General features: G+C 42.3%; 1 protein-coding gene across 7 annotated transcripts in view; it reads right to left on the bottom strand.

Annotated features, from left to right (window-relative positions):
- Positions 1-16,916, bottom strand: part of lrba (LPS responsive beige-like anchor protein) — a 233,153-nt gene that overhangs the window by 16,524 nt on the left and 199,713 nt on the right. For 5 of the 7 annotated variants that reach the window (XM_023334195.1, XM_023334196.1, XM_023334194.1 and 2 more), the window contains 5 exons: positions 13,090-13,179; positions 10,376-10,568; positions 8,378-8,437; positions 5,800-5,955; positions 1,248-1,415 (listed from right to left, as the gene is read on the bottom strand). In XM_023334195.1, coding sequence (XP_023189963.1) covers positions 1,248-1,415; positions 5,800-5,955; positions 8,378-8,437; positions 10,376-10,568; positions 13,090-13,179 — 667 coding nt within the window. The remainder of the gene's footprint in view (positions 1-1,247; positions 1,416-5,799; positions 5,956-8,377; positions 8,438-10,375; positions 10,569-13,089; positions 13,180-16,916) is intronic. The other 2 variants (XM_023334198.1, XM_023334197.1) reach the window with 1 other exon arrangement.

Below are 16,916 nucleotides of genomic sequence, written 5' to 3' on the forward strand. Positions count from 1 at the left end.
CTGTGACTCAATCTCAGCTCAATAGATGGCATACAAAAAGACACAAAATATTAATCTACATTTTTCTTCAAAAAGTAGCGTGTAATTGTATGTTGATGTGTATCAGAGATCCAGGGAATCCTCAGATCTTTTTTGTTCCTTTTTGAACAAAGTGTGTAAAATTGCACGACCATTTGTCTAACTATGATTTTTTTTCTGTTTTTACTTTGTATTTTCACGTTTGCACAACCATCTACTCTAGTTTTACTCCCTTTTGCACATCTGTTTTTTCTGCACAGATACATTATGTATGTTTCTGAAAACATGATCCGACTGCACATCCTTTGGATCGTGACTCCAATATGTCTATTTCTAAAAACTACAGTCTTTCCTGTCAGAGTCTCTCATACAGAACACTTTTATTATTATTATTGTTAATCTTATTTCCTTATATTTGCTCTTTTAACACTTTAAGAACTTCTTGTGTGAACCTGCATATGTGTTGTTGCTGTTGCACCTGAGTTTGTCCTTTCCTGGACATTGAAGTTTGTTTCTATTCTATTTCTGTTCTATTATTGTCTGTTTGAAACAAATAACTGAATAAATAAATGTACCTTTTACTTTAAAGTCTTCCTCTGCTCTCCTTCATATGACAAACCAAAGCGGCTTATTAAACAAATTACAATTTGTCATAAATTTCATCCCGTTTGTGATGGATCACTTAACAACATGTCCGCCAATCTAAGCCGGCCAAATTAGCACTGCGGAGGCCGAGGTTGTGAGCAATGTGGCGGCGACGCTTTGATCGCGGCCGATGCCATATGTTATGGTAACGCCGGGGAGGCCTGTGACATTTTTCACTTTTATCGACCAGCCTGACCCCGCTGGCCCCGGGACGGTGGGGAACTTTCATGTGTCGGCCGGGCGACCCCCAACACAACTTCACGTTTAACGTCTCTAAGTGGCCCTCACTTTCACTCACATTAAAGACAGATTCCCTCCAACCCCCCCCATACACACAACCCATCAGAAACACACGGTCTCTCTCTCCCAACACATTATCGAAAGCTGTTCCCGGTCCCGCAGAGCCGCGAAATCCAATCTGTACGGAGGAGGCCTGGGCTGGTCAGATGAAACTAGTTGTTACCTTACAGAGGGAGGCAGTAAATCACACAGTCAGGACTGTCTGTGAGGGCGAGAGCTCGGAAGACAGACGCACGTGTATGTGCGAGCGTGTGTGTGTGTGTGTTTTCAGGACGCGCACTCACTGCCTGGGCTCTCCCCGATGCTGCTGAGCTTTCCGTTCCAGTACCACAGCAGCAGGGTGGCGTCTCTGGAGCCCGTCAGGACGTAGCAGTCTCCGCCGATGTACGACTCGGAGCGGGCGAGGCACGTCACCACGTCCCGGTGTCCGAACACGATCTGCGTCAGCTTCCCTGCAGGCGGCGAAAAGAAAAATCAGGACGGCTTTAAATGCAACGTGACCAAGACGTTGCCGTGACCACGCGATGGATAAATACGTAAAATGGTGTTGGAATATGATAACACAGCAGTACAGGTCAGAGCAAGAGGGAGGAAAAGGATTTCCTTTTCAGATGCTAGCGCCAAGGTTAATATGGTTAACTAAAACTAACAGGATAACCAAAACTGAAATTGGGAAATAAAAAAAAATTTATGAGGAAAAACTAGGAATAACTGGAACTATACAATGCGTTTATAAAACAAAAACATACAGAAATTATAGATATAATGTCCTCCCTTTTCACGTTTATGAATCTATTTATTAGACTTTTGAACAGATTGAAATGTATTTTTCTGTCAAGTGTCAGCAGAGTACACTAATACACAAAATGGAGACAACAAAAGTTGGGAGAAAACACCAGAGTGAACAATAACTGAATACAGTTTTAAAAAATTGCAACCTTCGCTGAGTATTCATTACCCAATCAATGTTTACATAATCACGATACGATACTTCAACATTTATGAATTCTGCACCTAAAAATGAACCAAAGTATGAAAAAATAAAAACTACTACAGCTAACAAAAACTAAACAAATATTAAGCTAATAGTAACTAATAAAAACTAGCAAACACAATAAAAACTAAAATGAACTGAGTTGAACAAACAAAAAGTCACATTGAAATAAAACTATAATGAAGAACCCAAAACTACTACAACCCCATCTGACACTGACTGTCTCGGAAATGTTGTGAAATGTAAAATATTCTCGCCAAAATAAATCATGAAAAGCAAAACAAAAAATCCTGCGGCTGCATTATTGTTGCATAATCTATTCAGACTGTTTGATTATTAAAGCTTTAATTCTTTTTTCTCCCCGTCTAGAATTTTGAGAAATTTTAGATGGAAAGTTTTTTTTTTATGAAGGCTTGAAAAGCTTCAGCATGTGAAACTTGAGCAAACTTCAACAATTAAAATAAGTCACCTTAACATCTCACTCGCTCTGTAATATGCTTATTTCATAAGTTAAATGCACATTTCTCAGCTAAAGTTGAGGTTATGCATTTAAGTTTCTAAACTTCAGCCTCTTTTAATGCAAAGTATAGTCAGAACACTGATGCTAATAGAATCAGGGTTTAGACAGCCACTGTTTTATCCAGCGGGGCTTTGGTAAATAAACGCTCTGCTGAAGAAGCTGCTCTGTAAGGTAACGGGAATGTTTAGATTCCAGTTGTCCAAAGAAATAATCAGCCAGTTTCACGCGTTTGTTTTTTTTTTGGTCAGTTTGCGGGAAATGCTGAATGAATCGCTGCAGTTCTTTGCAACAGCGCATTAACAGAACTGCAGCACAGAACGGACGAACGAGCAGAAAAACAAAATAAAAAATAAAAATTAAACATAAACGGAAGAAACAGAAGAGACATTTTAGATTTTGACAGACTTTTTAACATTACAGAAACAGATTCTTGACCAACTTTGACTTAAGAAGGCGAAAACAAAAAAGCGGGACAAAGTGCTCTGACATCTGACCTCTGGTACAAACAATGCTGCCGAGTCACAAGGATCCATTTTGGGCCAAGTTTTGAAAACTAATACAGATGAGTCACTGCAATTCCATCAGCTGATATTGAGCATTAGTAGAACATAATTGGATCATCTGTGAGATTCTTTCCCACAAAAAGCTGTTTGACATTCATGGAACAAATACGTAAATGTAGAAATAACCTGTCTAAAATTCAAAAGTATGTGAAAATATATAAAAAAAGAAGCAAAAAGTACCAAACAGGCGGTAGGGCTGTAACCCCAGGATATAAGAAAAAGACTTTCCTGACAGATGCAACCGCTTTAGGTTCCCATCCTGAGTTGATTATACGACTGATCTGAGATCAGACTTGTGTTAATTCCCAGACATGAATAAATACTCGTTCCAAATGTGTGTGCTCGTGCACGGTGACCATGTGTATATGTAAAGAGGCTAATTGCTGTCAGATTTCAAGACCACAGCGCCACTGTCTCACCGTCTAAAACCCATTACGCCTGTCGGAACGTGACCTCGGCAGTCAAACGGCGGATGCTTCACAGTGTGGCGACGCTCCTGTCCCGGGTGTCGGAACTCGTCATCCTCCAGGAAAATTAAGACGCTTCTCCTTAAAAGCGATGTGGGCTACTATGAAACCGGAGCGGGTCAACGACTTAACTCCCCCTCCCTCCCCCCGAGGAGAACAAAGATGTGAAATGTTTGACGTTCTCATAAACAGTGGAAATAAGTAATGATGACTGTTGCAATAATGCCTACCATGCGCCTCAGATTAAACATGTGCTTCCCCACACGCTTCTGGCCGCCTGTGGAAGGGAAGCTGCTTCCCCAATCGGGACTCTGGGATCTGATAAAAAAAAATCCGGCCCTTTAACCCGTTGGGGGTAACTGGGGGCGCCGGCGGCAGCTGCTGAGCCGCGTTCGATTAAACTCTGTTCTCGTTCTAGTCGCACAACCTGGTGGCAGCAACACAATAGAGCCATCTCTGTGTTCTCACTCCCCTCCGCCGCCGCCGCGCCCGGCCTGCAGAGAAATTGAATTGAGTCTGTTGTGTGGATGCATGTAGTGTTCTGAATGAGGCTGGGGGAAGACGCTGAGAGAGATGAAGCTTCAGACAGTCTCATTTAGGACCCCTGACCTCACTGCAGGCTTTTTTATTTATTTTTTTGTGAGAAAACGTTTGAATTGAGCTGATGATATTCAGGTATAAATGCTGGGCCGTTCTCCTCAAGTTTGGAGGACGTTTCAGCATAAACAATGTAAGCTAATACAGAGAACTTACTGTAGTTTTGATCTTCTAGGTCAGTGTTTGTCGAACCTTCATCAGGCTGAGGACCACTCAACCCATTTAACAAGACACTCACGGAAACAGAAATTCTCTTTCAGCTTGACGAAGCTGCTCACGTCATATCACAGTCAGCACAGCCACAGATACCGACCGGACAGACTTAGACCAGACCTAGATCTGTGTGTCTGTGGCATGTTGTGTATCATAATAGTGTTCTGCAACTAAAAACGAAAGTTTTGCAACTCACCCCGAGAAACTGAAAAATATTCCCACAGACAGTAATTCCTCCCATCTTAAGGAGCCCTGACATTGTTTTTTATCCACTGGTATCTTCAACTTTTCCCTTAAGTGACCGAGTCTAAAGTCAACTATCCATTAAACATAATCCTTTGGTAGGCTAACCTGTCTACATGCAGTACCTTGCAGACCACTAGGGGACTCCCTCAAGCAACTCCTTCAGACTAGCCAGCAGCAAATAGCAAACACTTGGTGGAACTGGAGTCTACTGTCCTGATCATATGAGCAACTCCTTGGTAAAATGCTGGTAAAAATGTTTCTAAAGGGTTAATAGAGGAGCCATGTTGTAATGACTTCCTGAAGGCGGAGTCTCACAAAGAGCAGGACTTTCTGAGACAGTGGTCCAATTTCAAGGCGTTCAATTACTAAGTCAAATATCTTTTGAGTCATATTTGATATTTATAGCATTTTTATAATATACTGAAAGTAACAGTTAGTTGATTGTGCTATAAGATGGAACTATGTGGAAGGAAACACATAGTACTGCCCCTTTAAGATGACCCAACAACTGACCAGTTTCTCTGTTCATGCTAAAGAAGCTCATGGTTGATGCACACCAAGTTTTTCACCACATGGTGTTTTGCATGTAGACCATAAAGACTGGTCTCTGCTTACCACAGCACCTTCTTCGACATGTTTGCTAGAGTTTGGATTTATGACCCGAGGCTGACCCAAAATTCAGGCCGGGTCGGGCCAAAATTATTTTCCAGATAGTCGGGTCAGGTCGGGGTCGGACTTCTGCGGCACGTTTAATAAGTCTACAGACACAGCACAGGGAAAGCCAAATGATACGAGGCTGTGTTAATATACTTATTGTAGTGTAAACAGAGGAGCAGATACTTTATTTCCTCTACAGGTTAAACTAAGTAATCATAGTGCAGAAGCTCAGACTGTGACAAGCGCAGCGCATTGCGTGATCTCATCGATCGTACATCTCAGATGATTTGCACTTGACTCATCCTGCGGCTACAACAAGCCACAAGAAGGAGCTGGAAGATGCTAGACAGAAACTAAAAAACAGGAAAAACCTACACTGCTTCCTGAACGGTGGTCGAAAACAAAAGCAACAAAATCGTAATGTCAAGCTTACTTTGGGTTCGGGCCTGGAATTAAAGTGAATTAGTCGGGCTGGACCGGGCTCAGACCAACCCAAATAAATCCGTAGGGTCAGGTCGGATTCTTTTGGGTTCTGAACTGACAGCAAGTCAAGCAGAAAAATCCTCTACCATCACCTACCTGTGTCGGTGGAGTAGACCCGGAAGCTCTTGTCCCAGAAGCCACACAGCAGGATGAAGCGGTTGTCAGCGGTGATGACGAAACACTGCGAGCTGATCTGGATGCTCTGATCCAGGAGGTCTGAGATCTGACGCCGGTGACAGCCCACGTTGCTGGCTGAAAGGAAGCAAACAGGAATGCACACAGGAATCCAACACACACTCTGAGGACAGCCGACGTATCGGATAAACAGTCGGGAGCTCGCGCTTTGATGCTCCTCCGCCGAAGCTTCGGTGTGAGGGAGATTTGTGGGACGACACATAAAACATCCCGGAGATTGAGGGTTTATGGAAACTGCAGCGTTTTCCACGAGGGGCCTAAGAGTGTGAGTAATGTCCCGACGTGGTTCGACTTTACCAAAAAGGAACCCCACTCCAACCGGGACGGACACGCCAGCTTCATCTTCGCATGATCAAATGTCGTAAATCGCAACTCTGATTTACTGACGCCATTTACCAAAAGTGCTATCTATGAACGGCTCTCCTGAAGAAAAACGTTGTTTTCTTACTTAATGGGGTCAAACGTTTGGGTGGAGGGGTGGGAGGGGAAGCAGGTACATCTTGGAGCATTTAGAGTATCTGCTTCTACTAATATTTCAATTTTTTAACATTCCCCAGAGCCGCAGATGGCTCAGCGCTCATCCTCAATTTACTGTGTTTAGCTCCGGCTCCTCCTGGAATGCAAACAGTGTAAATATATTACTGACAAGAGCGAAACTCCCAGCTACCTCCCCCAAAATGTGCACGCACTCCCCCAAGACACTTTAGCGGTAGAGACGAGCCAATGTGACATGATGATAAACATCTAATTCTATCGAACTGATAACCAGTCCTAAAAAGGTGTTTCAGTAACGAATGGTGATGAAATGCTTCTGGAATAAGATTATCTTACTATCCTAATCTTTTACAGGCCAACTGTAAGAAATGTGCACTACAAAAACACTAAATCTTACCAAGTAGTTTTGCTATAGTTTCCAGTGCAAATATGTGAGTAGTACACCCTGCATTAATCTGCAGGGTTCTCTCAGTAAGAAATAAATGGTCATTTTTCTCTCTCTTTCTTTTTTAAAAAGCCCAAAAACATGACTGTCAGGTTAATTTCTAAATGGCTAATTTCTTTCTAAATTCTCCATAGGTGTGAGTGTGTATGTGCATGGTTGTGTGTCCTGCCTCTCTCTGTGTTGCCCTGGACAGACTGGCGACCTGTCCAGGGTGACCCCGCCTCTCGCCCGGAACATTTTACGTGTTGTTTCTGTTTTATTTTGAATATTTAAAATGTCTTCCAGTTCCAGTGAGAAATGTCCATTCAAATTGAAAGTTTATCTTTCAGAAGGTCTTCTTGCATTATTGTGCCATTATCATTATATTACTTGAAAATGATCTCAAAACAACAATATTATTGTTTATCGCAGTAACTTCTGGGACAAATTATCGTCCAGAACTATTTGTTATGGCGACAGGACTGTTTATGCGCAACTTTTCAGCAAAACATAGGAGCTTGTGTTAAGTCGATAATTTCTTAATGTTGATTTTAAAAAAGTACTCCCATTGGCAGATTATTTCACTTAGCACAAGATATGTTTCCATGTTATCAGTGAAATAATCTGGGAGCAGAACTAGTTATTTTACATCAATATTAATCATGGACTAATTAAGCTTCTATATTTTGCTGAAAAGTCACTTCTAAGTCAGTTTTGCCTTATTTCAAGCGTACTAAGACATTTGCAGCAGAAACTAGAACAAAAACACTTGGTGGGATTTTGTGTTTTTGCAGTGCATCGCAGGATTAGGATGAATAACTGAGTGTCGACTCTGGTTATTTTCAGTAGTCAAGTGTTTGGGAAGAAAAAAAACCCCGTTCCCGTGAGAGTGACAGTGACCACAGCATTCGCAGAGAAAGAGCAGCCAGCAGAACCACATCTCCTTCTCCCGCTGCAGATGTGCACGAAACACCCTGCAGGAGGCGAGAGGCGGGCGCAGACGGACAGAGGAGGCCTGCGTGTTTTTCTCGCCGCTCCGCCAGCGCGCCCCCATACATCACTGCAACCCGGCGCTCTCCTGCTCATCAACAAGTCGTGAAGGATGAGAGGCGCACATATTGTCCTGACAGCCGTCCGCCGTGCATTCTCAATCACACATTATTACCGCATTCATATTCATTTTCACTGACACGCGTCCTTTCCCTCCGCACAAATTAAACCAAAGGAAGACGCAGTAGAGGGGAAGGAGGGGAAAGGGAGGAGGGGGGGCTGATGATGAAATGCTGGCCCAGGCCACAGCTCATTGCATTCCAATTTGCATGCAAATGGTTTAGTGAAAGAGCAGGGCCTATATCATGACGAGTGAACTGGGGGAGAGACGGGGGGGCGGCTGAGAAACAACTCTAATCTGGCGTCCAGGGACACGGCGCCGTGCGCCGCCATGAGTCACCGGCGGGGACGGCACGCGCAGATCCGCGCACGCGATTTCATTTCATGCATAAACAGGTTCACACTCAGGCGCGCGTGGATTCCTTTTAATGGTCATAAATGACAGCGTACCTATCAAAGGGTCAATTTCCACAGGAAGTTGGTACTGCTGCTCCCCGGCGTTCTGATGACCTGACAGAGAAGAAGACAGATTGGATTAATATGGTAATGGAGTGGCCTTGTGAAACAGAAGCTGCATTCGAGGTTATTATAACACACTGAAAACTATAACCATAATCCTATAATGTGGCCCGTTGGCCTAAGACTGCTGCCATGAATTATAGATCAATTATGTCCACATGTTACTGAGGCTGGAGAGGATATAGCGCCCAACAGACCTACCTCTGCACAGGCCCAGAAAAATTGATTTCATAGTGATGGATAATGAAAAGGGATTTTTATTTTTCCCATGTTAATCATTAAGACTCAGACCAGAACCTTCAGAGCCACATAAAGAGTTACAAAGTCGGCCTTCTGTCACTGTTCAGGGTGAGAAGACTAATGTGTCAGCCAGATCTAGAGAAACCCATCCACGTGTTTATCTTCAGTCGCATTGATTACTGCAACAGTGTCTTCACAGCTCTGACTAAAATAAATAAATAAAATCAGCTGCAGCTCATCCAGAACCCTGCTGCTGGTCTTCTCACTAAATCCAGGAAGATAGAGCATCACTCCAGTACTAAAGTCACTACACTGAGAGAGTAGACTTTTGAATGCTGTTGGTTTATAAATCCCTAACAACTAAAGATCTGCTGCTGTCGTATCCACCTTCCAGACCTCTCAGATCTTCTGGTTCTGGTTCTGCTCTGCATGTTGCTCACCAAACATGGAGACGCAGCATTCAGCTTCTAATGCACCACTAATCTGGAACTTCCAGAAAACGGTAAAACAGCTGAAACTCCTGAGTTTCTTTAAATCTTGACTAAAACCCACCTGCTTAGAGCTGCTTTTGAAACTAATAAATGGAGAACTGACCAACGTATTTGATGTGTGTTGATTATTTTGATGATGGCAGTTTGTTACTCGTTTTCTCAATTGGTGACCTTATTATGCTTTTATGACTTTTTATTTTTGTGCTTTTATGATGTAAAACATTTTCAATTGCCTTGTTGCTGAAATGTCCTACACAAATAAACTTGATCGGTTGATTGATAAGAACATCTAATCAAATGAATGCGCTATCAATTGTGATGCATTTTAAATTAAAAGGCTGTTTTTCTGGCCCAAACGGTTGACATGGTTGCTTTGGAGACGGTGCTGTCAATCATGCCCATGCTGCAATACAGCTGCTCCCCGTCAGCAGAGTCTGTCATGAATGCTAAGGCTAGTTAGCATGGCCACGGATGACGACAGATAAACAGCTTTCCTGTAACAGTGAGTTGTTTCTCCACTATTAGCACATTTAGCAGCTCATTCATGCGGGTGATTGACAGCACTAAGCCCCTCCTCCTAGCTCTGATTGGTTGATTTTGGTCGAGAGCGGCACATTTCTTCAGACTGTAGCAGTAGCTCAGGGAAGAAGAGGAGGAGATAAATCTTTTCACAGATTATCTGTCTTATATTATACTGTCATGACATGGTAATAGTTTAAACAAATAAGTAAAAATATTTTTTATAAAGGTTACATATCGCAGCTTTAACACAGGTAAAAAAAATATTATAGAGGGCTTCTTGTGAAGACTGTATTGCACAAACTAAATACCATGATCAGCTGAGTCTTTGTTGCTCACAATGTGGTTCGTATTCCACCAAAAACAAATCAGCTTCATGGCCCCAGGGTTTTTCCTGAGGTCGAGTGAGTGTTGGGTAAATAAGACTCATGAACGTGAAAGGCTGATGTATGGAAGTGGACACGAGACCCAACGCTGGCTGTTACATGTGTCACATTTGATGCAGCTGCCTGGTAGACACAGTCAATCGTCTCTCAAATCAACGTCCGTCTCGTACAGACAAGACAGTCTGATCTTCATACAAATACAGTGTTAACCAACCCAACCGCAGGACTCATGACATGACCTCAAAAACACCCCAGACAGCACAAAAACATGCCAACGTGCCGAAACCACCGACCTGCCAAGCCGTGCCATTTGTTGACAGAGAAGAGGCGGTTGGCGGTGACGGTTATGATGGCGGGCGACGCGAGGCCCGGCTGGGTGTTGGCTGCCACGTGCGTCACAGGAGAATTGGACGGGAACTTCAGCACCATGATGACGTCCTGCTGCATCTGCTCCGTGAACATCAGCGGCGTCTGCAGGAGAAGATACTATTCAGGGAACCGGGGGACGAGATGAACGGACAGAACAATGGAGACCAGAAAGCAAAACGAAAGCAAAAAGATAAATAAATCAAAAGTTAAGGAAAGAAATCCAGGTTGGTGGCAGCAGGGAGAACAGGAGGAGGAGAGAGGGAGGGAGGGAGGGAGGGAGGGAGCAAAGAAGAGCACAGAGAGAAGGTTAAGCAAGGATAGATGCCAACAGGACAGAGCTGTGTTCAAATTTAGAAATACGCAAAATGTTGCTCATGATTGCGCTTGGAAGCAATCATCACAGAAAGGTGGACATTTTTCTTAGCGTTGAGATGAAATACAAATAAAAAAAGACTAATGATATTTTCAACATGAAACAGAAACAAATATCTGCTCAGGACGTTGGATGCAATTCCAAACAGTCCAACTTGTGATAATCATTATAGCGGCGTAATAATAATAAGAGCTGCAATCAATAAACTCCGACAAACGTTTTATGCTGCCACCAAATAGCATTTCTTAAACCTCTTCAGAATTTACTGGCTTAAAGTGGACTTTTTAATGATCACTAAAGCCCGTCATCGTAATACGATGTAAACTGGTGCAGCTGAGCAGTGAGTTAGAATCTCAGGTTGCTTTTATCTTAAGACTCGAAACCTTGAGGGGTTGTCATCTGAGGAGTCCCTCAAGCCATAAAACTCTAAGTTTCCACAGTGATCTAGGAGCTGAGTGGGGAGATCATCAGCCTCTGTAGACTCTCAACATGCAAATGATTGACCTTAAGTTATTCTTTTGGACATACTGTGGCTGCATTTTGGAGTTAAAAAAAAGACTCTTGGACTATAGGGAAAAGGCTTTTCTACGTTGGCTCCCGGAGTTAGCTCCCGGAGTTAGCCGTGGCTGTAAGCTGTTTACTACTAGCTGCTGGGGGAGTGGCTCTGCCTCACCCCGAAGTGATCAACTCCTTGCAGCTGCTCAGCGCCGCCATTCCCTTGCTTGGATCTCTGAGTAGTTGCCTCTCAGACTGCCAGTATCTCATCGTACTCTCAGTCTCTGATACTCTTTGTCAGTTGCTCATAAGAATGATCGATCTGTCATCATCATCATAGCAATCCTCACTGCGCCCAGGCTGCGGCTGCGGCTGCCCCCTTTTTACGTTTGGAAGCTCATTCCCTTTCACATAACTGGAAAAGCCGCTTTTCTCATTTCTCTGACATTTGGAAAAATATGGTTTACTTATTTTAGTAAAACTCCGGTTTTACTTTGCCTATTAACACAATTTAAAAGCTGTTGTGTAGTTTATAATGTGCACTTTAAGCACAAGTTGAAAGTGAGACTGGGGGAGGCGGAGATGTGTTAAAAAGATGGTATAAGCTTATGAACCTCTAGGGTTTAACGTATCGATACTCGCGGATGAAAAATTGATGCCTTCCGAGGGTAGAAAAAATCGATAAATATTGTAGAATTGATATAATTATACACCCCTACATAATTTCGACTGTTTAAGCCTGCTTTTCATTTCAGTCTACATTGAGATGTTTAAAGACTCTTTTTTATAAAATGCACAATTTTTTTTCTAACTTACTGACTTAAACTTGCTTTTTTGAACGTACAATACAAGGGCAAACCTCCCCCACGTCCCCACTATCCTATCAACCTGTCAGGCTACTTCCTCTGCTTAGGCAACATTTAGCACAAATCTAAGAAGTGTTTGTACTAAGCAGCTTGAGCAGAAAGCTATTTTCCTCCTTGCGTGTAAAGTAGAGGAACATCAGTGTTTAACATCAGGAAGAGACCTGGGTAAATCCGGTTCATCTGACAGCTAACTAGAAGCACTGACAGTATCATTACCACCAGCGCGGGGCGGACGCCGACACTGACAACGCGCCGGCTCGAGAGGGAAAAAGAGAGAAAGTGGAAGCCAAGAGAAGCGAGCAGCAGAAGGAAAGTAAAGGTTTGGGGAAGGTTAGAAATGTGTTTGAAAAGCTGTCTGTCTTTGAAAACTATATTTGGAGGAGTAAAAAAAAAGAAAAAAGAAAACAATTCACAGAAATCCACCCGTACACTTGGGCGGCAGATTCAAAGGAACGGCCCGGGTTTGCGTGTGTGTGTGTGCCGGGTGGTGGTCTGCACAGCCAGCTGTCAGCGCCGCAGGGACACCACGCTAATAAGGACTCATGGGACCTCGGCTCCATCACAGGCAGGAACCACTGACTGCACTCCCTGGCCCATAAAGGGCCATCGCTTCAAACCAGCCCATCTCATGTTTCCAGCTCAGGTGGGAAAATCTGGATCAGGCCCAGATTTCCAGCAGAAAACCTTTCACCAAAACGCATCCCCACACAAATACTTGTAATCTCTTCCTTTCACAGACACCTCGCCAATAAAGAAAGAGGAGGGGCCATGCTCTGGAAAAGGCAAGAGGATTTCCCAAAGTAGGGAAGAGCAAGGTAAGGACAAAAATGAAGCAATTGTAAACAATCGTATTTGCGGAGGACCAGAAGAAAAAAAGAGGAATGAGGATCAGTTAGTCACTTACCACCTGCATGGCTGAACTTCGAGGCGGGTGTGGCTCAATGAGCAGCTGAGAAGGAGTCTGTCCAAAACTCCTGATCTGAGATTCCACAGCCTGAGGAAGCAGAAGCAGAGTAGACACGCAATTACCATGAAACTGTTTCTGTAAGATCATATCCATTTCTCTTTGATTATAATGTCTTAGATGTTCTTAACGAAGTCTGATCTCTATATTTATAATAGATCACAATTGTTTGAAAAATACAAATACGAAATTAGTCCTGTGTGATTGCTGCAGATTCTCAGATTACTGTTTTAACACACAGATTGACGGATTGCAGTGAGAAACAGAAACATACATGTGTTTAAGGGCATGAACTACGGAAGAGGATTAGGACCATTGGGAAAAAGGATTCCGACTTTTTTCCCTCAGAATTCTAAATTCTGACTTTAATCTCAAAATTAAAGAATTGAGATTAATTGAGACTGAGTAAAATAAGACGTCAGAATTCTAGGTAAAACAAAAGCCAACATTTTGAGATTAACATCTGAATTCTGAGGAAGAAAAGGCAGAATTTGTGTTGGTTTGTTTTTATTATTTATCTTTTATCAGTAGCCCTAATCTTCTTCCATACATGAACACACTTTACATATAAACATCTATCTTTTACTGTCTTCTGTTCACACGTTTACACACAATGACTCATTTGTCCCGCAGTTGGACTGAGAGGACAGGAGGAGGGCCGGCTGCCTGGCCTCCTTGGTTAGGTGGTGTTAATGAAGAGGTATAGGACCATAAATGTCAGAGCAGACGCCGGCCCAGCAGCCTCTGGACATCATCACGGCGCTCACTGTCAGGCCAGCCGGCAGCAGCTACGGAGGCACAGACCTTCACTGAAAGCCTCGTAATTCTCTATGCAGTCGATTCAGAACCAACGTAAACATCTGCTACCTGTACACTCTTTTCATGTTTAGGTATTTTACCTAATGAATGCTACATTTTTTGCATGTAAAAATAATGCCACAATGGAGAAAAACACAGGCCAATTTCATGATGAGTGGACAAAGAGAAGGACCGTTGAGACAAACCTGAGGAGGCGTCGAGTATCTGGTGCAATTAACAGATCAGTTAGTTTTAATAATCCATGCTTGCTCATATTACTACTGCCCACATTATTTTTGACTAATTTTAGATATATTTTAGAACCAAACAGTCTTCAGTTCAGCTAATGAGATCATTAAATGTGTGTATTCAATAGAAAACAGTCGGGGCCCACAGACTTATCTGTTCAGGTGTGTTTCTGTCGTGGTTCTAATTAACTGTGCAAACTCAGCAGTTCTGTTTCTTTCCCAAATAAAGCTCTAAAAGTAGTTGTTGCCATTATCTTTGTATGCCCCTTTTCTTTTCAAATGGAAGTATTCTTGGCTCAATAGTTCTATTACTTGGTGCTGGCGCTGCCATTAATGCAATTTTATAAAGTGCAGCTTTTATTCCTCAAAGAACAAACATAACACAAGAAAACAACAGGAAACCACTGGACTAGAGATTTGCTTTGCTGCAGTTCAAGCTTTCTTTCTGGCATATGACCAATTTACTCCAACCTGTCGATTCCAAATTTGAGCTTTTTATAAACTACAAGGACAAATAAAAAGTAATCTTGAAGTTTCTTTGGTAAACACAGTGATGGTCTGAACCTAACGGTAAGTGAGCGAATTACAAGATTTCTCCATTAATGCATCAGAGGGAGGTTTGGTAAACCTTATTGGATTAATACTACATTATGATGTATTAATGCATTTATAAATAATATAATAATATGAATAATTTGGTGGGAGTTATTAGTGTTGATGGGGGTGGGGGGATTATTATTATTATTTTAATGTATATATAATTGGCCTGGTTGTCACCAATCTGGCCAATCAAGTGAAAGTTGGCCGATTTCCTGACAAGTTCCTCGAAACGCTGCAGAGCTTGTCTGTAAAAAGAAAATGCAACAAAGCTAGAAATGCACCAAGAAACCAGAATGTTACAACAAAACAAAACAAAAAAGTTCTTTATAAGACAAGAACGGGCCTGAAGAAAATGACCAAGACAGAATTATGACAGCCTGGTCAATGTGTTGTTGCCGTGCTCTGTGACTGGCTGTGTGGGAGTGACGGCGTGCGTGTGTGTGTGTAGGCTGAGAAGGTCTGAGTCTAACTTGGCGCGGCCTGGAAATGAGCTCATGGTTCAGGCCTCTGTACGGCATTTCCATGAGAAAAAGGTCAGGATACGAGTCTCTTCATACCTATTGTCTGAAACTAACCAGAGAAGCACAGGGAGGGATTTTAACACTGAGATATTAAAGTTTCATCACATTATTAAGGGTTGAGAACCGAATCCCAGAAGGTCTACGCTGATTATTTCCTCTGTAAACGTGGAATCAGGGTATGAAACTAGGGAGTTCAGACAGCATGACAGCAAACCAGAAGTTTGGAGCAGAATTATAGTTTGTGAAAGTTTGGACTTAACAAGACCAAGCCAGTGTTTCAGTTCATGACACCTGAAACTGGATGACATTATCTTTGTGGTTGTTACTAAAAACCATGGGCAAAAATGTTTAAAAAAAATGAAATAACTGAATTTAGTTCTTAAGTTTTTAAATAAATTCTTCTATTTTGCAGAGTTTTACATCATTTTGTCATTTCACTCTTTAGAGCGTAATACTGGGAGTCCAATAATCACGTACTGCCTGGGTAATCAGAAGGGCCAGCCTGTTGATAGTTTCTTTACTGTAGTTGTAAACAGTGTTACCTCATTTAGAATGAATTTTTGAAACCAGAATTAAGGATGCAAACAATTAATTGACTTATGATAGTTGATTAATGGTTTATCAGATTAAAATTAGTTCAATCTGATTAAATACTATGATCCGCTTGCAGCTTTTTTCACCGTTGTCATCCAGAAGAGCGCGCCGCGGGTCATAGTTAACCAGAGCCAGTTGATACAGAAACAGAGATGGCGGGGCCATACAAGAAAGAGAAACAATTCTAACAATGTCCGAAATTCAAAATGTACTTTATCCGGTTCTGTTTAGAAATATGAACACACAACAAACTCCTGAAGTTATCAACTTAACACTCATTCAGTCGAATCAACTTCTCATTCAAAAATGACTGATATGCTACAAAGATGAAAAGTAGAGGGCATTATGGTGAACAATCGTAACATGATGGAAAAAGACATGACGGTAATGAACATGGTTAATTTGGAGGGTGGAGGGTGCTGTGGTGGCGCAGGGGTACAGCACCACCCACATATGGAGGCCTTGGTCCTCGACATACAGTATCTGTCACAGGTTCGGGTCTTGGCCTGATGACCTTTACCGCAAGTCTTCCCTTTCTTGCATTACCCACTTTCCTGTCTATAAATCTGACTACAATTTCTTTCCAAACCATGTCATCACTATCCAAAATGCAAAAATGTACATATATTTTTTTGTATTTAAATGCACATTATTTAAGACCATAATTGACCAAACATGTCAGATCTTCAATGAGATGCTTCCGTGATTTATTTTTCAACTCGTACCCAATAATTAAAAAGCGGCAAATAGAAAGTCCACAATGATTTACCCAGAACACCTCAGTGGTTAATTTCCTCTAAGTGTCATGACCGAGTCCCCGAATATTTTCCATCTCATCCACATCAACTCTTGAAGAGTCAGTGCATCATTCAAGGTCAAGGCAGCATTCTCCTCTGACAGCTGAGTGAAGCACCTTGCTTAAGCTAATGTGTGTAAAAACTCCTCAAAGGCTCCTGACTTATCTTCATTAGGTGCAGATCGGACATTTACGAGGCTGTATAGCGGA

Source organism: Xiphophorus maculatus, chromosome 5 (assembly GCF_002775205.1).
Source record: "Xiphophorus maculatus strain JP 163 A chromosome 5, X_maculatus-5.0-male, whole genome shotgun sequence".
NCBI classification, from domain to species: Eukaryota; Metazoa; Chordata; class Actinopteri; order Cyprinodontiformes; family Poeciliidae; genus Xiphophorus; species Xiphophorus maculatus.